General features: G+C 37.4%; 1 protein-coding gene across 3 annotated transcripts in view; it reads left to right on the top strand.

The window, feature by feature from the left end:
* Positions 1-26,615, top strand: part of PATJ (PATJ crumbs cell polarity complex component) — a 364,021-nt gene that overhangs the window by 143,988 nt on the left and 193,418 nt on the right. For 2 of the 3 annotated variants that reach the window (XM_049618559.1, XM_049618561.1), the window contains exons 26-27: positions 4,596-4,673; positions 16,893-16,989. In XM_049618559.1, the coding sequence (XP_049474516.1) occupies positions 4,596-4,673; positions 16,893-16,989 (175 nt within the window). The remainder of the gene's footprint in view (positions 1-4,595; positions 4,674-16,892; positions 16,990-26,615) is intronic. The other variant, XM_049618560.1, reaches the window with a different exon arrangement.

Raw genomic sequence — 26,615 nt, 5'->3', positions numbered from 1 at the left:
CAGCTTGCACTGGTTTAAGTCACAGGCTGTGGAGTCAAACCGACCTGTTTTCAATTCCTTGATTTCCCTGTTTACCAGCTTTGCTAACTGAGAGACAAGTTACTTAACTTTTCTGAGCCAGTTACTTTATTTATAAAAATACTTTGAACATAAAGGGGTCAGATATAACACCATTCTAGAGGTACTATCATGTTCTGTGTATTTATTAAAGCATGCAAACATGGTGCATTGTCGTATGTTCTTTTGGACATTCCAAATTCAAAACCAGCAGTATTTAATCATAACGCTTGCTTCTGTAATAAATTACTCTTTTGGTATGGAATTACAACTCTAATGTTAGTGGCAGGGTATGTATTTTGTATTGTAACATGCAGCAGAAATATCACCCATAAGCCCTGTAACGGGAAGAAATGTTTATTTTTCTTTATTTTATGGAAGACAGCTGTTCAAAACACAGGCACTTTTGAACAGTAGAAAAACTGCATGTTTTCTAAAAATGCTTTTCAATAAGTAAGGCAGTGTTTTTCAACCTTTTGTATGTCAAGGCATACAGAGAATAGTATTCGGGTGGCAAACCGAACAGACAGATGTTTGGCTGCCCTGAGGGCGGGGGGGGGGGGGGCATCGATACACTTTGCCACACTTGAACCTCCCTGCACACAGTAGGCTACACGCTCACCCCACCGCTCTGCTGTGGTGCACTGCATTGCAGTATGATCCCTCCTAGTCCAAGACTGACTGACAGAGGTGAACTGAATAAAGTCTTTTCCCTCTGATACCATTTGAAATTTTTTGGGATCCACTTTTGAAGTCTTTTTTGGAATCAAAGTTTTTGGAAGCCACTTTTTAACTCTTACATTAAGAGAAAGTTGTGGAGCCTATCACTTTTATTTCTGGAAACTTGAGTTCAATAGGAAAAATGGCCAAATTATTCCTTGCCAAATGGCACTTCTAAAGAAACCGTTTTGAGCTAGAATGAGCCAATCAAATTATACCTTTATGTGGCCACTTGTGAATGCCCTGCCCAAAAAATGTTCAAAGCTTTTAAGTAAGTTATAAAGTCAACCAAAAAGGCCAAGCAAGCATTTAATCCAGCCTTTGCTGGTGAGCTGAAGTGGAAATTTTCACTCAGATGACAAACGGTGCAGTTTCTTGCAACTGTTCAAAAAAGATCTTCTCTGCATTGTGCCTTGCTCGAGTCATTCAGCCCCAATGCGGCACAGCAGACTGCCACATGGTGCATTCGGTTCAGCAAGCATTGAACTGTCTCTGATTCTAGACAAGGGAACATATTCAGGTGATGGTGTTAATTATTATGTCCATGACTTACTCCATTTTTCAACACAAAATGATTCCTGTTTGAATGAGGCAATGAAAGGAATCAAGTTTCATATCTTTGCAAAATGGTGCTCTCTTTGGCTTATTTGTTGTTGCAAATAGTATTGACCCTCACAGGAGTAGAAAATAGAGCCACATGCTTAATCAGTTTTGACCACTTTTCATTAAACTTTGAGACTTTCCTCAAAACCCCCAAAGAAGTCATTTCCTAATGGGACTATCAAAGACCCTATCGTCTATTTTTTTTTTTAATATTTATTTATTTTTGAGAGAGACAGAGTGTGAGCGGGGAAGGGGCAGAAAGAAAGAGGGAGACACAGAATCTGAAGCAGGATCCAGGTTCCAAGCTGGCAGCACGGACCCTGATGCAGGGCCCGAACCCATGAACTATGAGATCATGACCTGAGCTGAAGTCAGACGCCCAACTGACTGAATCACCCAAGCGCCCCCAAAGACCCTGTGTCTCAAGTGCCCCTGTTACATGGAGATCGTCATCAACATCATGAATTGAGCAGTGGTGTTTATATTTGTGCTTTTTTTTTTTTTATTCTTTGAGTTGTAGTTTACTTTTTTATATTTGCACTTTTAACGGATGTGTTAGGCATATCACCAATATATGACCTTTTTAAGCTTTTTCTCCTGAATTTCTCAACTGTATTTTCAGCATCCTAGAAAGAAATGTGTGTATTAAATTTATTTGGCAAATGCTTATTTGAGAGCGGAACCCATGATTTATTTTTTTAATTTATTTTTTATTTTATTTTTTTTAACGTTTGTTCATTTTTGAGACAGAGAGAGACAGAGCATGAACAGGGGAGGGTCAGAGAGAGGGAGACACAGAATCTGAAACAGGCTCCAGGCTCTGAGCTGTCCGCATAGAGCCTGACGCGGGGCTCGAACTCACGGTCCGCGAGATCATGACCTGAACCGAAGTCGGCCGCTTAACCGACTGAGCCACCCAGGTGCCCCAGAACCCGTGATTTATATTGCACTCCTCTATAGAAAGTTTTTATGCCAAGGTAATTTTGTTCGACTTAATAACATAACTACATTTCACCGTAGCATCTCATATTATTTTTCCACATTCCAAAACAAACCTGTTTGAAATTGGGGGTCATCCCATCAGTTCACTAAGTTTATTATCATGTGTTGTTTTCTTTTTCCCTGTATTCCATTTGTACTTCCCTAATGCCGTTATTTCATAATGGCACCTAAATTTTTCTGATGGTACATTTGCATATTAATGATATAAAAATGTAGTTTTTTTCATAAGAAATATGGAGTCTTCTACTTTCCTTGAGGATGCAGTCATCCTGGTGAGCTTTTGTTCTTGCTAATGATATGTTTACAGAGATATAGTTCTGTGCTATTTAAAAAACAGTAAACCTTGGGGCACCTGGGTGGCTCAGTCGGTTGGGTGTCCGACTTCAGCTCAGGTCATGATCTCACTGTCCATGAGTTCGAGCCCCACGTCAGGCTCTGTGCTGACAGCTCAGAGCCTGGAGCCTGCTTCTGATTCTGTGTCTCCCTCTCTCTGGCCCTCCCCCACTCACACTCTGTCTCACTCTCTCTCTCAAAAATAAAAACAAACATTTAAAAAAAAAAAAAAAACAGTAAACCTTACGAGTGGCAGCTGACATCGTGTCCCACCCCAGAGCTTCTGCTATTCAACTTCAGCTGGTTTTTCCCATGGGAGAAAGTAGGTCCAGTGTGGATAGGTATTCTGACTTGTCAGGGAGGCAAAATATTTTAAGATCCTTCAGGACAGGAAGTGCATGCCTGTAGACCCACCAGTTTTTGACGCTGACTTGGATTGTGGTGTGTATTAAATAGAGGTATAGGGGCGCCTGTGTAGGTCAGTCCGTTGAATATCTGACTTCGGCTCAAGTCATGATCTCACGGTTGGTGAGTTCGAGCCCGGCGTCGGGCTCTGTGCTGACAGCTCAGAGCCTGGAGCCTGCTTCAGATTCTGTGTCTCCCTCTCTCTCTGCCTCTCCCCTGCTCATGCTCTGTCTCTGTCTCAAAAATAAATAAAAATATTTTTAAAAATTTAAAAATATAAATAAATAAATAAATAAATAAATAAATAAATAAATAAATAGAGGTATAAATATTAAGCACTCACAGTGTCTGTTCGTATACAAAACATTACATATATGTTGATGTGTGATTAGTATTGTTTTTTATTTAAATGAAACATTTCTGAGACTTGCTCATTTATTCCAAAATTAATTTATGTCTTTAGACTCTATAGTAAAGGTGAAGAAAATTTAATTTTAAATTATATCCAGACAGAGGTGGGGTTTTTTTGTTGTTGTTGTTGTTGTTATGTTTTGGCTTTTAAATTATCCCAAGGCAGGCAGTTTCTTTACATTTCTGGGAAAGGAGATTTTTTTCTTAGAATCTTCATGTTAATTATTAGATTCTATGGCAAAATTATTTGTGTTAGTTATTCGTGGAGCCTTTTAAAAAAATCACTAAAACTGTTGTATTTTCCTAAGATGTTTCATGGATTGTTTTATAAGAAGAAGTGAGTACAAAAGTAATCTATGCTGTTGGCACCATCGATAATTAGAATTGTTTCTATGAAATGGAGCTGTTTCATGTGTAAACATTTATTGAGTGCAAGCATGTAATGGGTTCTTCCTGAACGTTATGTATAGTGATAATAGTGATCAATCATTAAATCCCAGCTCTCACTGAGCTTTTATCCAGGACTGCGACTAGATTTATAATTCATCTTCCTGCTAACAGTGATGCTGAGATAGTTATGGAGTATGCACAGTGTGCTAGAAAACATACTTGAACTGGGGTACAGTGAAGAAAAAGGTAAACCTACCAAATAAATGGTGCATCCCATGTTCTAGAGACTAACATAGGTTGCCCCTAAAATGTATTTTGGAAACTGAGATGTGTGGATGACAGTCGATGTCATGACTTTCTTTTTTAGTCTTCTCTGTCTTCACTTTGTGGATCTACACCAGCTTGGGAACTTACTGCTCTTTGATGTTACACACACACACACGCACGCACGCACACACACATGCACACACACAATATTTGGGGTTATCTAGCTTGTAGTATTTTTCAAATTGTATTGTTGGCCTTGAACTCTACTTCTCAGGTCTTTACTTTTTAGATGAAGTCAGAGACTTAGTTAAGTAAGATTTTAACTGTTTAAATAAATAAGTATGATGACTGTGACGTTTAAATGTTTTATCCCTTTTCCTTCCCCCGCTTTTTTTTTGTGGTCCTAGGTTGTTCCTACTGTGCATAACAAGGCCAACATAATTGCTAGTAACCAGGACCAAAACACCGAAGAAAAAAAAGAAAAGGTAACTTGAACCTCTCAAACCTTTAAAAAGTGTTTTGGTGTCTTCTTGCATATCTGAGCTGCAGTTAATAAGAATGGTTTTTAAATTAGCATCAGGGTAGAAGGACCATACTAATAATGTTTCCTTCCCGAGAATATATCTGGTTCTGGCCATGAAGAAGGCCAGAAAAGTAGTGAAACAGGTGCAAAACCGTGATGAAGCACCAGTCATCCATTGTCATCTTTGTCTTTCTTTGCTGTTCAGCTGGGCTGGTTGTCTGTCCATTCCTAGAAAATGCTTCTCACTCTTGGGACTTTCTGGGACAGCGATCTTACTGTTGTCTCAGCCTGGAAGTCCATTTCCCACATTGTTCTTCCTTTTATCCTTCAAGGAGAAGCTCAGAGGTCATCTCTCTGAGAAAACATTCCTTACCATCGATCAGAACCAGTCATCCATTCCTGTTTTCCCGCCTCTATTTTAGTAGAATTAGGTGATCTACAATTTATTTTAGAATATGGTATCTGGTAGGGAGTAATTTTCATTTTTCCCCATCAAGATAACTAATTATCCTACTATTTTAAAATAGGCCCTCCTTTATCTACTGACTTATAGTGCAACCTCTATCCTATCTCAGGTTATCAGGGGGAGTCGGCTTCTGAGTTTCCTCTTTGTTCCCCAGGTATGTCCCAGTACAAATGCTGCACTAGCTCAATTATTAAAGCCTAATAATAAATCTTGTTTTCTAGTAGAGCAATTTCCTTTACATATTTCTTCTTCCTTAGAAATGTCTTACCTATTTGTGTCCTTCTTTTTCATATGAGTTGTAGCTCTAACTTGTCAAATTCCACAAAAAAAAAAACGACTTTGAGGATTTTGATGGGAACTGTGTCATTGGTAGATTAATTTGTAAAGAAGTTATATCTTTATGATATCTAGTCTTATTAATCATTAACATGGTATACCTTCCTGTATATCCTTTTATTTCTTTGAATTTTTATAATTTAGTTCAGAAAGGTATTGTAAATCTTTCAGTTGATTTATTCCTAGATACCCTTAGATTTCGTATTGCCTTTATTTTTTTTGTTTTTGTTTTTTGTGTTGCTTTCAAATATTTTAAATTGCATTTTCTGTTTGTTGCTAGTGTATAGACATAAAATTGATTTTTACATATTTATTCAACATCTTACAACATTATACTGTTATTCTTTTATAAAATAAAATAATCCAGTGAAGAACATTGGGAAAACCAAAAGGGTGAAACAAAACAAATAAAATCTCCCATAAACCCACCACCTAAGGATAAACTTATTAAATATTGTATGTAGAGCTTTCTAGTATCTTTATGTCCTCCATAAGTGTACATAAAGTAATTTTAAGAATGTGAATCTCAAATTCTAATAACTATGTAAATTTTTATTTCTGGATTTTCTGTATAGGTAATAATAATCACTGTGGATAAAGGCAGTTTTCTTTTCCCCTTTGTTCCAATCTTTTTCTTATTCTATCTGCTGAAACTTCCATTGTGTTTACTAAAGAAGTAATGATAGCTAACATTTTTGTTGTGTTTCCTCCTGATATTTAAGAAATTGCTTTTAATAAAGGTGCCTGGGTGGCTCAGTTGGATAAGTGTCCGACTTTGGCTCAGGTCATGATCTTATGATTTGTGGGTTCGAGCCCCATGTCAGACTCTGTGCTGACAGCTCAGAGTCTGGAGCCTGCTTTGGATTCTGTGTCTCCCTGCCTCTGCCCCTCTGCCATTTGCACTCTCTCCCTCTCTCTCTCAAAAATAAATAAACCTTAAAAATTTTTTTCTTAAGAAATTGTTTTTAATATTTCACCATTGAATATGATGTGTTCTGTAAGTTTTTGTAATAATCCTTCAGGTTAAGGGGTGCCTGGGTGGCTCAGTCGGTTAAGTGTCCGACTTCAGCTCAGGTCACGAACTCGCGGTCTGTGAGTTCGAGCCCCGTGTCGAGCTCTGGGCTGATGGCTCAGAGCCTGGAGCCTGCTTCAGATTCTGTGTCTCCCTCTCTCTCTGCCCCTCCCCCGTTCATGCTCTGTCTCTCTCTGTCCCAAAAATAAATAAACGTTAAAAAAAAAATTAAAAAAAAATAATAATCCTTCAGGTTAAGGAAGTATCCCCTTTCATTCTTATTTTGCTAAGAATTTTTTGTCACGAATGGCATTGGCATTGAATTTCATCACATGTATTATCTGCATTCACTGAAATAATTGTGTATGTATAATGTATTTTTCTCCTTGAATCCCTTACTGTGGTAACTTACATTAATAGATTTTTTTAATGTTGAACCAATCTTGAATTCTTGAGTTAAACTTAATCTGGTCATGATCTTTTTCACACATTAATTTTTCTGGCATTATTTCTTTTAGGATTTTTGCATCTGTGGTTAGGAATGAGATTGGCTAGGGATTTATGTACTATCCTATCTGCTTTTGAATAGATGAGACTACCAAAATGGATGGTAGGCATGTTTCTTCTTTTTCAGTTCTCTGTGTAAAATGGTAATTATTCATTCCTTACATCTTTGGTCACACTAGCCTGTAAAGCCAGTTTGGGCCTGTGTTTTCTTTCTTTTTTTTTTAAATTTTTAAAATGTTTTACTTATTTTTGGGAGAGAGAGAGACATAGAGTGATAGAGAGGGAGGCACAGAATCTGAAGCAGGCTCCAGGCTCTGAGCTGTCAGCACAGAGTCCAATGTAGGGCTCAAACCCATGAGCTGTGAGATCATGACTTGAGCCAAAGTCAGACACTTAACCAGCTGAGCCACCCAGGCACCCCTGGGCCTGTGTTTTTCTATGTGAGAAAATCTAAAATATTGATTCAGTTCTTTAATAGTTATGGAACTATTCACATTTTCTATTCTAGAGTCAGTTTGGGTTACTGGCTCTTTTTTGGGAATACTGATATCACTTAATTTTTACATTTTTTGGTATAAAGTTGTTTATGTATTCTCTTAGCTTGAATTATATATGTTCTATCCATAGTTCTTTTTCATTGTGAATATAGTTTAATTTTTTACTTCTTTCTTAATTAATTTTGAAGATAATTTTCATTTAATTTATCTTAAAAAAATTTTATTGAGGTAATAGTTGACATTACCTTTGTTTCAAATGTGTAATTCCTTTATGTAGGTGTTTATGTATGTATGTATATTTGTATGTATTTTGAAGTTTATTTATTTGACATAGAGAGCACAAGCAGGGGAAGGGCAGAGAGAGAGAATCCCAAGCAGGTCACACTGTAGCACACAGCCCAAGGTGGGGCTCGATCTCACAAATAGTGAGATTGTGACCTGAGCTGAAAGCAAGAGTCAGACGCCTAATCGACTGAGCCACCCAGGCACACCTATAATTCCTCTATTTAAAGTATTAATTTTTGAACTGCGTTAGTCATCTCTGTTTATCTTTATTCTGCTTAATTTTGTTCTCATCTTTATACTGCCTTACTTTGTTTGCTTTTATTCTTCTACTCCCCCCACTCCCCACTGTAATCTTTAGAGAGTTATAGAGATTATTAATTTTGAGCCATTTTTTTTTTTTAATAATCATTTAAGACAAGTCCCTCTTTACATTCCGAGATTTTAGGTTGAATTTCTGTTGTTCAGTAGTTAGGTTTGTTGTTTTTTTTTTAAGTCCCCGTTTCATGTCTTTTTTACCCAAACTTACTTAGAAATGTATTTTTAAATTTCCATATGACTATTTTTAAAAACCTTTTATTTTCTCATGGATTTCAGTTATAATCAGAGATTGTGGTTTATGTAATACTCTTTTTAAAAAATTTTTTTTAAATGTTTTAATTTATTTTTGAGATTGAGAGAGAGCATGAGCAGGGGAGGGGCAGAGAGGGAAGGAGACACAGAATCTGAAGCAGGCTCTAGGCTCTGAGCTGCCAGCATAGAGCCCGACTTGGGGCTCAAACTCATGGACTGTGAGATCATGACCTGAGCTGAAGCCAGATGCTTAAGTGACTGAGCCACCCAGGCACCCCAATACTCTTTTTTTTTTTTAATGGAAGCAGCTGTGTTCCTTTTTTTCTCTCTCTCTTTTTTTAAAAAAAAAAAAAGTGTATTTCTGAGAGAGAGAGAGAGAGAGAGAGAAAGTAAAGAGAGAGAGAAAGAGAGTGCAAGCAGGGTAGGGGCAGAGAGAGAGAGAGAGAGAGAGAGAGAGCGAGAGTCCCAAGCAGGCTCTAAGCACGGAGCCTGATGGTAGGGCTCGAACTGTGGAATCGTGAGATCATGACCTGAGCCAAAATCAAGAGTCAGACATCCAGGTGCTCCTATGTAATACTCTTTTGCATTAGCTGAGACTTCTTATGGCCTATCACATTTTCTGTTTATTATAAATGTATATTTGTGATTAAAATGATAGGATAAGGGGTGCCTGGGTGGCTAAGTTAAGTGTCCGGCTCTTGATTTCAGCTCAGGTCATAATCTCACAGTTGGGGAGATCGAGCCCTGCATTGGGCTCTGTGCTGAAAGCCCAGAGCCTGCTTGGGATTCTCTCCCTCTCTCTCTCTGCCCCTTCCTTCCCCATGGGTGTGCTCACTTTCTCTCTCTCACAAAATGAATAAATAAACATAAAAGAATAGGATAAGAGAATTTAAGATTTTATTTTTAAGTATTCTCTACACCCATAGTGGGGCTCAAACTCATAACCCCAAGATCAAGAGTACATGCTGCAGTGACTGAGCCAGCCAGGCACCCCTAGCATTAATAGTTATTGGGTATAGGTTTATATACAAAGTCACTAGGGCAAAGTAGTTAGTCAAGTTACTCAGATATTCGTTGTACTTACTGATGTATTTTGGAAGGGGGTCAGGGCAATCTAACAATCTCCCATTTGATAGTAAAATCAGTCTATTTGTTGTATGTTTTTTTAAGTTTTTACTTTTAAAAAAAATGTTTTAACGTTTTATTTATTTTTGAGAGAGAGAGAGAGAGAGGGAAAGAGCAAGCGAGCAAGCAATTGAGGGGCAGAGAGAGAGGGAGACACAGAATCTGAAGCAGACTCCAGGCTCTGAGCTGTCAGCACAGAGCCCAACACGGGGCTGGAACTCACAAACTGTGAGCTCGTGACCTGAGCTGAAGTCAGACACTCAACCGACTGAGCCACCCAGGCGCCCCTTATATGGTTTTTATTTAATATCTTTTAAAGTTCATTTATTAGGTGTGTACATATTTTAAATTTTTATACCTTTACTCTATGTGGCATTATATAGTAATGCTATAACATATATTTCATCTAATATCACTGAGTCTGGTCCAGCTCTCTTTTTGTATTTGCCTGGTTTTTGGCTTTAAATTTTTTCAGCCACATACAGAATAAATTCAGGTCTCTAGCCTGAGTGAGTCTGGGCTTGTAAGAAATTCTCAGGGAACACCGTTTTCCTATTTTCTTTTCTTTTTCTTTTTCTTTTTTTTCCTTCTACATCAACTTAAGGCCAGGGTCAGGAAATATCCCAACTATCTTCTGTAGTCAAGATTTTGGTTTGTTGGTTCGATTTGTCTTTAACTTCACTCATTGCAGGTTTCACCCTGTTTAAAAAAAAAAAAAAAAGCTATAACTGAGTTTGAACATTTATTTATAGACATGTATGTGGGGATCATTCAAGGATCCTTAAGGATTTGGGAGGAAGGGTTCTTGAAAAGGATAAGAAAAAGTAGCATAGTTCCCTTACCAAATTATAGAATTGTTTTAACCTGGTTGGTTACCTTCTTTGAATTCAGATTTTAATCACATAGATTATAGTCAGGTTATCAGCATAAGCTGTGTGTTCAGGATTCTAGTTTGATTTTGGCACCTTTTGGTAGACACAGATAATATGTAGATTCTGGAAGACCATAGTTTTTGCTTCTAGAAATATTATGTGGAGGAATCTAGGTCATTACTTGCAGAAATCTTTCTCGGCCTTTTGCAAGTAATAGCCTTCATTTGAAGGGATTAAATGTCTAGAATATAAAACCAATGCTGACAAAAAGGAGATTATGAGAATGGGGCACCAGGGAAGGGGGCCAGAAGGAGGGATTAAGACAAAGCATGGAGAAATTTTTGGGATTGATGGTTATATTCATTATCATGATTGTGATGATGAATTCAAATTGTATACTTTAAAATGTGTGCAGTTTTTTATGTCAGTGTATCACAGTGAAGTTTTTAAAGACAGACAAAAAGTCCCTGCCCTTCTGGGAGCTTACATTCTAGCTGGGGCAAGGCAAACAATATAGAGTTTAGTGACTGCCACCTAAAGCAATTTGGGGACAAGACATGAAGACCCACTAAATGTGGCATTGGAAGGGGGCTGGAAAAGAAACTCCATGAAGACAGGGAGCTCATCTATCTCAATATTGCCCTATCCCATTGCCCAAAACACTGCCTGGTGCCTAACAGACACAGAGTACGTACATACTTGTTGAATGAATAAAAACAAAATAAAAAATCTCTGGCTTTACGTCACCAAGAATTGGCACATGCCCTCTGGGCAAGTGCCACCTTCTTGTGCACCACTTGACCTTCTGATTTGGGATTTATGGTCGTTTCTGGCTTCAGTCATATGTTGCAAAAACACATTTTTGAAATTTTATCTGTCATCTTTGTGTGGTTAAGGTGGTTTTCTCAGAATATTTAGTCTATTCTGTTGTTGGAATTTTGTTAATTTGTATCTTGATTCAAAGATCTGAGCTATTCTCAAATGTCTGCTGGAAACCCATAGTGTGGCCCATTACTACTGTGCAGAGCAGTCCAGGGAGATGAAATCATGAAGCAGGGAAAGGATTAGTCTGTGGGGACACAGATAATAACCACACACATATGAATAAACTGGTTACTAACTTAATTGGTTTGGGGAATAGGTAGTTAGGTGATTCAGGATAATTCCACATAAGATCCTAGGAAAGAGAAAGATAAATATATGATTCTTACCAACTTTGGCCTGTTCCATTAAACTAAATTGAGTCTCAAAGAAACCAGGATATTTGCATTCAGAAAAAAAAAAAAAAATCCAGTTAGAGCTTGGTAGTACCAAAAGTCAGTGAAGTTCTGTCCAGCTGAGTTCTTTGGTTCAGAGAATGACTAACCACTGAGTTAACTTTGCAGTGAGAGAAGTCTGATCAGTATCAGCATCTCCCCTTACGGGATGATGTTTCAGTGGTTACAGGATGTACCTTACCATGTCTCTTATCTGAAATTATAGTTTACATGCTAAGCACTATACTACATTCTAAAATAACAAAGCACCTTTACTCCAAGAGGTGCACAGATGAATGTGACACATAGTGAAATAACCAAAAGTACAATTGCGATGAAAAAAGCATGCCTGGGATACTATGGGAGCACAGGCAGACAGACTTCCCAAAGTTGGGAGGTCAGATGATTACAAATTATATTATCTCTTTAAAAATCTCCTTTAGGTAGGTGATGGGCATTGAAGAGGGCATCTTTTGGGATGAGCACTGGGTGTTGTACGGAAACTAATTTGACAATAAATTTTGTATAATTAAAATAAAATAAAATAAAATAAAATAAAAATCTCCTTTAAAATTGTCATCATTAGAAGTAATTCCTTTTAGGGGCATCTGGGTGGCTTAGTCGTTTGAACATCCGACTCTTGGTTTCCGCTCAGGTCATGGTCCTTAAGCCATGGGATTGAGGCCTGCGTTGGGCTCCATGCTAAGAGTGGAACCTGCTTGAAATTCTCTACCTCCCCCTCTCCCTCCCTCCCTCCCTCCCTCCCTCCCTCCCTCCCTCCCTCTTCCCCTCTCCCCTGCTCACACTCTCTCATAAAATAAGGTAAAATAAAACTCCTTTTATGCATTATTTCCTCAATACAAAAGCAGTGCTTATTCTCTAGAATTACAACCTTAAAAGAGACAATAAATGTCACCTGAAACCAAATACTAGGAAAGGTGTAGGCTAGAAATCTAAATTTTGGCTGCTTTTCATCACAGAGTGTGAAATGACAGATCAGGATTCATAGACATACTAATACTCACTATATGCTTGTAACTCCTTGGCATTTTCCTTCTAAAACTTGCTTCAGTGTTACTTCATATACTCTTTTTCTAAAGGAGTCATGGACGCTGATACAAGTAGGAGATGTTCTTTCACAGAGAAGTGGTCTCCTGTTGTTCTCTTTATTTTCTTTTTATGTACTACCCAAATGCAAATATTGTGTCCAACCAAACATAATAGTCCTTAAAAATACAGTCATGTCAGGGGCGTCTGGGAGGCTTAGTCAGTTGAGTGTCTGACTTCAACTCAGGTCATGATCTCATGGTTTGTGGGTTTGAGCCCCACGTCGGGCTCTGTGCTGACAGCTCAGAGCCTGGAGTCTGCTTCAGATTCTGTGTCTCCCTCTCTCTCTGCCCTTCCCCTGCTCTCGCTCTGTCTCTGTCTCTCTCTCTCTCTCTCTCTGTCTCTCTCTGGCCCTCTCAAAAGTAAATAAACATTAAAAAAAAATACAGTCATGTTAAACTTACAAAAATGTATCTATACCAAGTAAGTACGTAAACTGAGTACATTAAAAAAAAATTTTTTTAACATTTATTTATTTTTGAGAGAAAATGAGACAGAGTATGAGCTGGGGGAGAGGCAGAGAGAGAGGGAGACACAGAATCTGAAGCAGGCTCCAGGCTCTGAGCTATCAGCACAGAGCCCAACACAGGGCTTGAACTTAGGGACCGCAAGATCATGACCTGACCCAAAATCGAAAGCTTAACCAACTGAGCTACCCAGGCACCCCATGAGTACATTTTATTGTATGTAAATTATTCCTTCATAAGGTTGATGTTAAGACTCACATCTATTTCAAGTGAGAAATCTGGACTTGCTCGAGTCTGGGGCTAAGGAGAACCTCATGAAGGTTTTTGCAAAGATCAGAATGATCTTTTGTGACCCTCCTGGTGGCACTTAGAGTGTTACAAGATGTGCTCTTTGATTATTCTTAACAGTAACAGGTGATACAGTTTTCTATCACTTTACTCCACATTGTGCTAGGTCTTAGAATTGGCTGACAATACTCTGCGATGTGTAAATATTTGTGATATTCTTTTATATATTATATGTATGCATACGTGGCATGTAGACATGTGGGGATCATGCAACATTGGTATAAATGTTTTTAGTCTTATTTTGCTTTATACTCCACATCAGTAAGATCAAGGATATTAGGGAGAAAGTATAGCTGTTTCTAAATTCACCAAATCACTTTGATTTTGTGAATCTGAATTGTTATATTAAAATGCCTCTGAGTTCGTGGTTTCTATGGAAAGGTATTTTGGTTTTCAGTTAAAAGGCTGACACATCTAAGGTCATGTGAGGTTAGTTTTACTATTTTCTGGAAAACTGGGAATATTAGATTTAAATAATGCTTATTAGTCTCTATAAACCAATCAGAAAGAGATTTTTTTTTTTTCTAATTTATTAGCACCCTCTGAAGGTAGGAAAATATTTCTCACAATGAGAGGGTAGGGGCTTTTCTCACTTTCAGATACGCAGAGATTTTTCGGCTTCTACCCTATAGCTTGAGCCATAGGACAAATGTAGATAGAAATGTACATACCCACTGGTCTTCATGTCAGAAAGCTTTTCTTTCCAGTGGACTCAAGACCTGTTATTGTACAAAAACACCAACAGGGAAATAAGGACTAACAACCTATTTTCAATTGTCTCTCAACCTAGAGAATGGATCCCCGTAGAACCAATATATAATGAGTCCTCAAATACCACTAAATTGTCAGACTGTAAAACCCAAACTCCATTTACTACTCCTGCTAATGGGAAATAATTCACAGCCCAAGTGACCTATGAAATTATGTAATATGTACAAGGGCCAGTTATTTACTTACCTCATTAAGGAGGGAACCACCAAGATAGCCTGGTTCTGAGAGAATTGGAGAGAGTGAAGTATTAGTTGTTCAGAGAATGCATGAGTAAGATTCAAATTTAGATACAAAACTGGTTAACATCTTGACATGGCAATAAAGCTATAACCTTTGGAGTTATCCTTTTTACAGGACTAAAATAATTTGCATCTCTACCAGACAAAATTACTATGCAATGCTATTGGACAAGAACCTTTTCCATTACTGTCATTTTTCTAGAAGTTAATATGTTAGACCTAAGCAGCATGACTGGCAAGCAGTTATTTGCTCATTCGGACTATAGTGTTGGGAGGCCCGCTTTATACCAGGCACTGTTCTTGAAACCAAGGATACCACACTACTATTCTCTGCTCTCATGGAGATTATATTCACCTGGCCTCCTTGTATGTCCCTTGCTCCATCCTTCATTGCCACCAAGAGAGCCTGGCCCTCCCTACAACCTTCCCTTATGAGCAGTAGAAATATGCCCCAGGTATCTGGCAACCCACAATCAAACAATAGGGTGACCAGGACATGCTTATCCTATATTCTGAGTGTTGGTACTACATGGCTGGAACTAGAGGGTATTATGCTAAGCGAAATTAGTCAGAGAAAGACAAATATCATAGGACTTCACTCATATGAGGACTTTTAGATATAAAACAGGTGAACATAAGGGAAGGGAAGCAAAAATAATATAAAAACAGGGAGGATGGACAAAACATAAGAGACTCTTAAATATGGAGAACAAACAGAATGTTAGTGGAGGAGTTGTGGGACGGGCGGTGGGGGGGGCTAAATTGTAAGGGGGCATTAAAGAATCTACTCCTGAAATCATTGTTGCACTGTATGCTAACTAACTTGGATGTAAATTTTAAAAATAAATTAAAAAAGTGTTGGTAGAAGTTAATTTTAATAAAATCAGTGGTGTAACAGTTTCCTCTTAAATATGTTTTTTAAATGGCATTAAAGAGTTCACATCTCTTTTTAATTTTTTTTTTTTTTAACGTTTATTTATTTTTGAGACAGAGACAGAGCATGAACGGGGGAAGGTCAGAGAGAGGGAGACACAGAATCTGAAACAGGCTCCAGGCTCTGAGCTGTCAGCACAGAGCCTGACGCGGGGCTCGAACTCACAGACCGCGAGATCATGACCTGAGCCGAAGTCGGCCGCTTAACCGACTGAGCCACCCAGGTGCCCCAAGAGTTCATATCTCTTAATATTAAAAGCTGTCTGTCCTTGTCCCAAGTATTGTCTTAGACCTAGAATGATCTGGTTCAGAGGAAAAGGTTTACTTCTTGACTCTTCAGTTAACCCACTTTTAAGTTTTTTCAAGCAAGAATAAAGACGTAGCATGATCACACTTCTGTATTCTTTTGTTGCTTAATCTTAAATAAATTTGGGTGTGTGTTTTTCTTTGTGGATCTCAGGTAATGTTTTCTGCTTTGGAGGAATTTATTACAGGCCTGCTTTCTGTAATGGACATTTACTGGATTGTATCCTGCCATTAGTGGTTTTGTCATATAAAGCATAATTGAATGTACTCTATTGAAACCCTGTAGCAAACAAATCTTAATCTAGTTATTTTGATATTTGTGGAGTGCTTGGATCTATCAGCTCCTATTCTTTTTAGCAGCTTGGATCTCTCCGTAAACTTTAGCATGTTTTATTTTTCCCAGCGTTCAAGAAAATGTCTACATTCTGTGAAGGTAATCTGACCGTAGAGTTCTGTTCTACTTTAAGTCTGAGGCAGATATTTATATGCTGTATCATTTGGTGGCTAAATTTAAAGAATACGTCTACAGAAATACAAAAAAGTATTCATCATAAAGATTTGTTTTTTAAAACCTTAAAATGTGTATGTTGACTATCTGCAAATTACAGATGAATATTTTTACAGTTAGAAAATCTTGGTATTTCATTTCAACTATATAAGAATGAGATCTGTGTCTTCTGCAATTGAGTAAACAGTTTAAATAGTTATAGAATTAATATAGTGGATAGTTTTTACATTGATTTTGCAATGTCTTTCATTTGAATTATTTGGTTAATAACTGTAAATAAAATATATATAATTGGCATTCTCACTGGGGAAAGGAATGTATTCTTCTGGGCAGGTCAACCGTCTTAAATGTTGCCTTTGAATTCCTATTTTTCTATAGTAGTATGTTTATATCACAGGGTCACTTACATAATAACATAAATATAAGAAGACAAATTGTATTTGTTTCACAGCCCTTCTTATGTGACTGAAATTGGATACAGTCAAAATATTTAGATTATCTTCTTATCCTGTTTGTCATTGAGGAAGAGGACTGTGCAAAGGCAATTAACCTTTCTCTCAAATTTTGCATTTTCAGAGACCAGGAACCGCTCCACCTCCAATGAAACTTCCACCTCCTTATAAAGCTCCGTCTGATGACAGTGACGAAAATGAAGAATATGCATTTACCAACAGTGAGTTCCTTTTCATTCTTTGCAGTGAATGCAGAATTTATTAAATTGTGCTTTCATGATGGTTGTCAGTTATCAATGCCATTCTGTGGGTTCTTAGAAAATGTGTATTAGCATATCATGCTGAAAAAGAAAATTTACGTCTCCTTAATTTTTCACTTAATTTACTAAACTTTCCTCCTTTAATACTAATAGTAGAGTGAATGTCAAAGGCAACGGGTTATACCGTATTTTATCTACATTTCCTCCTACTGTTACTATTTGGTTGTGAACGGAAAAATGCTAAGAAGTCCTTTAACTTGCACTTTGACCCACAATACGCAGAGTTGGATGTGGATGCCAGCTCTTGATGACTTTCTGTATTCAAACCGATGGTGATGTTGCTAATGCAAAATTACAGAAGGCTGGAGTCATATTCTCCTTTAGAATTCCTTTCATGATTTTCTTTGCATTAGCTGTATCAAATATACATTCATACATGTATTTAATGGAGGCTTTATTTAAAAGAATTTGCATTTCTTTTATGCATGTAAAGTATATACAGTTAGATCTGATTGCTATTGTACATGGAATTTCCTTTGGGGAGGGTGATGAAAATACCCTAAAATTAGATTGTGATGATGGTTGCACATTTTGTGAATTTAGTAAAACCCACAGGATTATGTATTTAAATGGGTGAATTTTATGGTTTGTGAAATACGTATTTATATATGTTCTTTTAAAAATAACCTTGTTCCTTCCACGATTTAAAAAAGGAGTTTGATAGAGAAATCGAAAGAGTTAAAATTCTGACTGCAGGACTTCTTAGTGTACGACCTTCAGCATGCCCTCTTGTATAAAAATCATGGTTCTTACTTCCCAGGGTTGGGGGTGAAGATTAAAATAAGGTGATAAAGCCTTTGGCTTGTCAAACAGTGAAATTTCAACAAGTATTATAGCTCTTACTAATAATTATTGTTAAGTTGATTTTATAACGGTATTTTCCCAAATACTGTAATAAGTGTGTGGATTAAAATATAAATAGATATGTTTATAATCATTTAGTTGGCTTTATAAAAACTTGATTTGCACTTCGTGGTTTTAAAGAGCCCTTTCTCGTGCAGCATTTTCTTCATTTATTCCACAAATCTTTGTTAAAAGCCAACTGCTTTTTACTAACGGTATTGAGTCTGTTATGAAATAAATAGTTTTATTGGGGTCACCAACTTGGAAGGGAGTGTACAAAGGCATTGGAACAAAATATGACAAGTGTGCTGTAGTGTTTTGGTTCTCAACCTCTTCTGGAGAGTTACACTGATGGATATGATTGATATGTGTATGCACATGTGTACCATAATCCCTTGTTCTGATATAGGTGTTAGGACAGCTGCAGCAGAGTGGAGATACTTGTTGGTTATTCATAATTTCCAGGATGCTAGAATGCCCATATTTGCATAGTTAGGAAATCTGGTTTAGGCATGTGATAAAGACAATGTTCTAATCCTAGTTCTATTTGTGAATTCAGGGACAAGTGAATTAACTCCTTCATGGCTCACACTTGCTCATCTATAAGTGGGGGAAGGGATGTCTTATGATAACCTTCCTCACAGCGTAGTTATAACCTGAGGAGAAAAGCATTTAAAGAGCTTAGTATAAGGATGTGATATCAAGTAAACACTCTGGTGTCCATATGTCAGGCCTTTATCTATTATTAACTCAGTTGACGTCTAACAACTAACCTGTGAGGTCTCTAATTATACAAATAAAGAAACTGAGGCTCAGAAAAATTAAGGAATGTGTTCCAAAGTTACACAGCTAGTAAGTAGTGGAAATGGAATTTGAACCCAGACTCTCTGATTCCAGAGCCTGTATTATCATCTATACTTCCTGTTACTTAAATCTCATTTAGTATAGCAGAAGTAGGTACAAAGTGGTTAAGATTATCCAGTAAATATGGCTTTGATGCCATAAGACAGTAGCACCCTCCCCAAAGTTCCAAGTTGGCATACATGTTTTTCATACATGTGCACAAACACATTCACATATTAGTGGGGTTCAGGAAACGCCATTTTACACTGAATGCAGAAAAAACTTCTAATTGTTAAGTCATCCAACTGTAACGTTTCACAGATTCTCCAGCAAATATATTTAGGCTGTGAATATGACTTTCCATTTGTTTTGCTCCCTAATTTTATTTTCCCAGCATACTTTTCCCTTTCTTCAGAAGGGTTTGAACCATATGGGGTATTAGATGGTTCACATTTTAAATATAGGTGAGCCTAAACCCTCTAGCTTCTTATATTTCTTTGTGAAGTGGATCCCATGGCTTTTTTTCTTTGTTCCTTAACTCTTATTAAATGACTACTCTGCTCATCCATCCAAAACTAAAAGTAGATTGGTTCACTGTTTTATCAGATTCTTACTGTCCCAAATCTAAGCATTTCTTTTTAACGGTTGTGAAAGTATGATTTTCTGACTTTCCCATGGTCCAGGACTATGAAGTGGATGGCTGGAATCCAAGCCTTAGGCCCACTAGAAAGCGGTGATTGTATTAGGTCACAGACATGAGACACATAGGATTTTAAAGTGTAGTTACAATCTAACTTAGGTGATCTTTGGTAATTACTTCTTTATAAACTTCATTTTTGAGTGGATATTATAGGTGGGCAGAGATTGTTCTAGGTGTTGGGAACATGACAGAGGAACAAGATCTCTCTCATTGGCTTATATTCTAGTAGGAGAGAAAGATTATAAACAATGAGATAGATTAAATATTGATAAATAGTCTGAATAACTAAAATAAAACAAAGTAGTGAGAATAAATGCTTTGCAGGAGTCAACATTAAGTAGAATAGGAAACAACGGCCAAGATAAGACCAAAGTGACAAGAAGGAGCCAGACATACAAAGAGCTCATATAATCCTATAGATCTGAGTTTTAATCAGACTGTGATCCATGGTAACCTATATCTTACTTAACAATCGGGTATAGATGTGCCCACACACACACACACACACACACACACACACACTTACATGCATATATAATTGAAATAAAAGTTTCACAAAATATTACTTACCTTTATAACATATGAAGAACTTTATTATTTTTCTTTTTTTTTTTTTTTAAGTTTATCTATTTAGAGAGAGAGAGGGAGCATGAGCAGGGGAGAGGCGGATAAAGAGGGAGAGAGAGAGAGAATCCCAAGCAGGCTCTGTACTGTCAGCCCAGAGCCTGATGTGAGGCTCAAAATCAGGAACCGTGAGATCATGACCTGAGCCATAATCAAGTGTCTGTCGCTTAACCTACTGAGCCACCCAGGCACCCCTCTATTTCATTTTTTAAAATGCTGTTTGCAACTCAGTTTATTTCTTGACTGTTTAATAAGTTGCAACCTGTAGTATGGAAAACACTAATCTAGAAGTCTGGCTTTCAAACTTCAGAGTCATCAGAAGCATCTAAAGAGCTTGTTAAAAGCACTAGCTGCTGGGCCCCCTCCCAATTTCTGATTCCTTACATCTGGGAGGACTTGATAATTTGCATTCCTAATTATTTCCCAAGTGATGCTGATACTCCTCATCCAGGGACCATATTCTGAAAACTATTGATCTAGGTAGTATTTTAAGTCATGGGAGCTGGTGAGTTTACTTAGGACTGATGTATAGACAACAACAGGAAGCTATCCCAGCATGGGCCTCACGAGCCAGCAAAGGAGCATCCTAGCACACTAGCATTTCCAGGAGATTGTAGAGTTAGGCAGTTTAAGAGAAGAATATGTTTCAAGAAGGCCTCTGTCCCTGAACTTCAGTAGCCAAATATGGAATGATGCTGAGAGTTTATGGAGGTTAGAATCATGGAAGTAACCATTGAACTTAACAACATAAAATTGTTAAGAAGAAAAAGAATACTTGATAAAATACTGTACAGATTGTTGTGAGAATTAGATGTGACAACTAATATAGATAGTATGGTACATAATAGCTATTTATATTATAGATCCTTTATCTTGCATAGTTGAGCATAATTCATGACATTCTGGTATCTAATTATAGGAAGGCTTCTAACCATCAATTGAATGAAAAGTGCTGAAAATTTTTTTTAATTATTTTTTTTAATGTTTATTTTTGAGAGAGAGAGAGACAGAGACAGAGCACAAGCAGGGGAGGGGCAGAGAGAGAGGGAGACATAGAAACCGAAGCAGGCTCCAGCCTCTGAGCTGTCAGCACAGAGCCTGACATGGGGCTCGAACTCATAAACCGTGCGTGACATCATGACCTGAGTCGAAGTTGGACACTTGACCAACTGAGCCACCCAGGCACCCCAAAAAGTGCTGACATTTTAATTAAGGATTATGAAACAATTATGAATTAAGAAACAGTATCCACATAAATGCTTAGCTATTGAAAACTACTATTATCACACCTACAGGATTTATCCAAGGGAAGTTGCCAATGTAGAGAACTTCCAACTTAACTTTATGGTAATTGTCTTTAATACCTGAATTAAAAACTAGATTGTCTTGACAAAGGTTTAAGATCACTGAGGGCATGAAGTGTCACTCAGTTGACTATCACATGGTGACTTTCAAATCTTCATTTTTAGCCATCCTCTTTCACATCCTGACATGTTTTCAGTTGGCTGCCAGAAAGATATGATGTCTTTTTTTCTTCTAGCATTTTAAATCTTTTGTGCAAAACAAAATGTGTTTTCTTCCTGAAGGCTGACCTTTTTCCTTATATTCTCAATTTTTCATAAAGCCCTTACTCCAGACTGAAGCTTCACTTCTGTTTGTGGTCTCTCTTCCTCAGTTAATCTTCATTATCAATTTCTCCCACATTTGTAGCTTCCTTTGCATTTTTATTGCCACAATTTTAGTGGCTATATAGTTGTAGTCACAATTTATTGAGTACCTAGTATGTGTCATACATTTCCCCAATTCTTTAAATGCTTTCTCTTTTGATTTACAGAAGAGCTCTAAAAGGATATCTTGTCTTTGGGCTGATTTCAGCTTAATCTCACCTTCTTTGGAAAACCTTGCCTCATTCCTCATTCTAATATATATTCTTGTATTTTTTTTTATAACACAATGAAATGTGATTATTTATGTGATTATTAGTTTGTCTTTCCCTTCAAGTTCCATGAGTCGAGTGATCCTCTCTGTTTGGGCCTGGCACATTATAGAAACTCCGTATTTGGGACAAATTAATGACAGAGGGTGTGTAACTTGGATAGTGATGTTGGGGGTGTGATGAAAATCCAGGTCCGCTCATAGTGCTTTAGAGATAGTCTTTCTACTGAGCTGTGCCATCCATCTAGTTTCAGAGCCTTCTGTCCAGAGCAACTTGCCTTCTCTTTGCCAATATGCCACCCCTCACCTTATCTAAAAGGAGTGATCCCCACAGAGAGAAGCCACTATCTAGAAAAAGTCCCTTTTGATCCCAGACATTAAACGCTTTTATATCCGGTCTTTCTAACCTGTTGGTATTCATTATTTAAACTACATTTTTAAACATCAAGGAGCAGAAGGTTTTGGAATGACTTTTTGTAACCTATAAGAGCATAATCATAGAGAAGCAATGAGAATCATACAGTAGACATGTTTCTTGATGTATATTAGGTTCTAGAAACTCAGAATATAATTGACTTCTCTGACACTTGGCTTTTAAATGGTATAGCAGAGATGAATGGAACTGCATGCTGAAGGCCTCTTAAAGCCTTTTTTTTTATACTTTAATTTCAGAATAGCATACTCTCCTTAGGTGCTTTGTTTTTCCCCCTCAATTTTTTTTTCTTTTGCTCTGATTCCTTCCCCACCTCATAAAATTATATGTTCTAATATAATATTTGGTAAAAAGAATTTATTTTGGTTAAAGTTTAGAGGGGATGCCAGGGGCGCCTGGGTGGCTCAGTCGGTTAAGCGTCCAACTTCGGCTCAGGTCATGATCTCATGATTCGTGAGTTCAAGCCCCGCACTGGGCTCTGTGCTGACAGCTCAGAGTCTGGAGCCTGTATCGGATTCCGTGTCTCCCTCTCTCTCTCTGCCCCTCCCCGGTTCATACTCTGACACTCACTCTCTCTCTCTCTCTCTCTCTCTCAGAAATAAATAAACATTAAAAAAAAATTTTTTTTTAATGTTTAGAGGGGATGCCTTTTTAGAAGATTACAGCTTTAGGGCACCTGGCTGGCTCAGTTGAAGGAGCATGCAACTCTTGACCTTGGGGTCATGAGTATGAGCCACAGGTTGGGTATAGAGATTTCTTAAATAAAATCAGAAAAGAAAAAAAAAAAGAAAATACAGCTTCATTGAGATATAATCCACATTACTATATAACTCATCTACTTAAGGCATGTAGTTCAATGGCTTTTAACATATTTACAGAGTTCTTCAACCATCACTACTGTCAGTTTTAGAACAGTTAGAACATTTTAATCACCCATCCCCCACAATATTCCTACTCATTAGCAGTCACTCCCATATTTATTCAGAAATTCTTTACATCCATATAAAAAATATACACACATATATATTCTAATTTTAAAAAAGATTTTGTAGATACTCTGCATGTGTTCCCATGGATTGGTTTGGGGAACCTGCCCCAAACCCTCCTTCCTATTACCAAAAATTGAAATCTGCATCTAAATTTGGAAGAAGACAAGGATATGTTACTGTCCTCAAATCTAGCAGTGCTTTAAATCTCACCTCCTCTCCCCTGCGCAAAAAAAAAAAAAAAAAAAAAAAAAAAATATTTAGAGAACAAATTATTATTCACAGATGGTATAGTAGTCAATCTTAAAAATTCAAAACCTTAAAAAACTTTTTGGCAGCAGTAAGTAAGGCTATATATGAGTTGCACATATGAAAATATTGGCTAATCAGTTTCATCTATTTAAAAATATAAAAATTTTCTCTCCCCCCTTTTTTTAATGTTTATTTATTTTTGAGAGAGAGAGAGAGTGAGCATGAGAGGGGGAGGGGCAGAGAGAGAGGGAGACACAGAATCCGAAGCAGGCTCCAGGCTCTGAGCTGTCAGCACAGAGCCCTATGCGGGGCTCGAACTCACAGACCACGAGGTCATGGTCTGAGCTGGAATTAGATGCTTAATGCACTGAGCTACCCAGGCACCCCTTTGTAAAAATATTCTAATAGTGATAACAGAAAAACTAGAAAATATCTAGGAATAATACAATTAGAAATGTGAAACTCATGGCAGTGATCCTTAAGTTTGTCATTTACTCTTTGGCACTGTGACAAAAACTCTAAAACTACTCTCCCCCCCCCCCCAAAAAAAAAATGTATGTGGATACACAAAACCATTGTCACCTGTGCACACACCCTCACACACATACCTACACTCACACTCACTCACCCATACACACACACACACACACACACACACACACACACACACCCCTACCTCATTTTGAGTAGGCATCATTTTGCCTGTTTAGTGAAAGTCCTGAAGCCCATTTAAGAATTCATGGACCACAGGTTGACAACCTCTATAGTTTCTTTTTTTAAAGAAAACTGGAATTTTATTAAAGAAGATTCAGGGGAAAATTAGAGACATGTTCCTTTCCAGATTGGAAGAGGAAGTATATTAAAGATTTCAATTATTTTTAAATTAGTCTTTAAGATAATTTGAATCCAATTCCTAAATATATATAGCCCCTCCTTTTTTTTTTTTAAATACGAGGATTTGATTGAAAATTGATTTGGAAATGAAACACTACACAGTTTTGGAAAGTGTCCCTCGTATCTGAATATATTCTAAATTGGTAGTTTTCAAACTGAATCTGGAACTTTCAGAAATGAGTGAGAGTGTTTTTGCTTGTCTAAATCAGCTTTTCTCAACCTTGGCACTCTTGCCATTTTGACCAGATAACCCTTTGTTGGGTGGGGAAGGAGGCTGTTTTCCGCATTGTGAGATGTTTAACAGCATCTCTGGTCTCTACCCACTTGATGCCAGGAGCTCTCTCTCCCACAAACTTGTGGTGACAGCCACAGATGTCTCCACACATTGCTCAGTGTCCCCTGGTCCACAGGATGGGGGGTTCTACTGTCATTTATGAGGATGCCAAGAGCACTGCATTTTATGGAATAGTCCTCTACAATGGAGAATTATTCTGCTCAAAGTTCTGGGAGCACTCCTGATTAGAAACCTTGCTCAAACTACAGTAATTAGGGGCACTTGGGTGGCTCAGTCAGTTGAGTGTCCGACTTTGGTTCAAGTCATGATCTCACAGTTTGTGAGTTGGAGCCCCACACCAGGCTCGCTGCTGTCAGCCCAGAGCCCGCTTGGGATCCTCTGTCTCCCTCTCTCTCTCTGCCTCTCCTCTGCTCTCACTCTTTCTCAAAACAAATAAATAAAATAAAATAAATAAACTACAGTAATTAAATCCGTTTAGTATTTGCAAATAAAGATGGTCTAGAAATAAACCCAGATGTCAAGAATTTAGAACATAAAAAATACATTTTTTGAAATAGAAATAGGATAGATTATTTGATAAATGATGGAGTATATAATAATTTGGGGAGAAAAATGTAGAGATCTCCATTTCTCATCAAAATTGCAGTTTAATTCTGAATACTGTCTACTTCTAAACACTGAAAACATAAAAATACTGTAAAAAATCTAAGGTTTTTTTAAGTTTACTTATTTTGAGAGAGAGAGCAAGTGGGGGAAGGGTAGAAAAAGAAATAGGAGTTCTTATATACTGTTGGCAGGAATATGAATTCATGTACCTCTTTCTGGAGACCCATTTGGCAGCATGTATAAAAAATTTAAATGTGCATATTCTTTGACTGAATAATTCAACTTCCAGTGATAATAGCTTAAAGAATTCAATGCCCATGTGAATATATGTACATATACCTACAAAGATGTGTTCTAAATTTTTCACAAATAGCAATTATAGCAGTATATATTATATGTAATTTATAAAATGCCCTCGATTAAGTTACTTACTCTAAACATTTCTAGACATTAGACTTGAAACAGGTTGCATCCTTTTAGTTTGGATTCCTCATTTGTAAGATGGAAATAATAATAGTACTCCTTTGACTGGGTTGTTTTGAGAGACTAGAAGAGTTAATGTATATAGCATCCTTCTACAGGAAGTGACACATAGGATGTATTCCAGAAATGTGAGCTACTACTGTTTATTATCATCAATAGTAATACAACATTCTTCAGTGTTTGCCAAATATTGCCAATACAGGATGAAATTTCTGGCCTATGTACATATTAAAATTTTACCTAAAAATTACTATAGTTTAATTTTTTTAATGTTTGTAAAGTTTTTCTTTTAGGTTTATTCATTTACTTTGAGAGAGACAGAGACAGTATGAGTGGGGGAGGGGCAGAGGGAGAGGGAGAATCCCAAGCAGGCCCCCGGCTGTTAGCCCAGAGCCCAATGTGGGGCTTGAATTCACAAAACCACAAGATCATGACCTGAGCCAAAACCAAGAGTTGGACACTCAACAGATTGAGCCACCCAGGCTCCCCTGTAAGTTAAATCTTCTAAGTTTAATATTATTGTGTGGGATCAATACTTTATTAAGAACTCTATACAACTGGGCTGCTCCTTCATCACCCTCATCACCATTGTATGTGATACTCTTATTCTCCCACTTTCATCTGTGATCACTG

This window comes from Panthera uncia, assembly GCF_023721935.1.
Source record: "Panthera uncia isolate 11264 chromosome C1 unlocalized genomic scaffold, Puncia_PCG_1.0 HiC_scaffold_4, whole genome shotgun sequence".
NCBI classification, from domain to species: Eukaryota; Metazoa; Chordata; class Mammalia; order Carnivora; family Felidae; genus Panthera; species Panthera uncia.
This window is presented reverse-complemented; position numbering and strand designations above follow the sequence as displayed.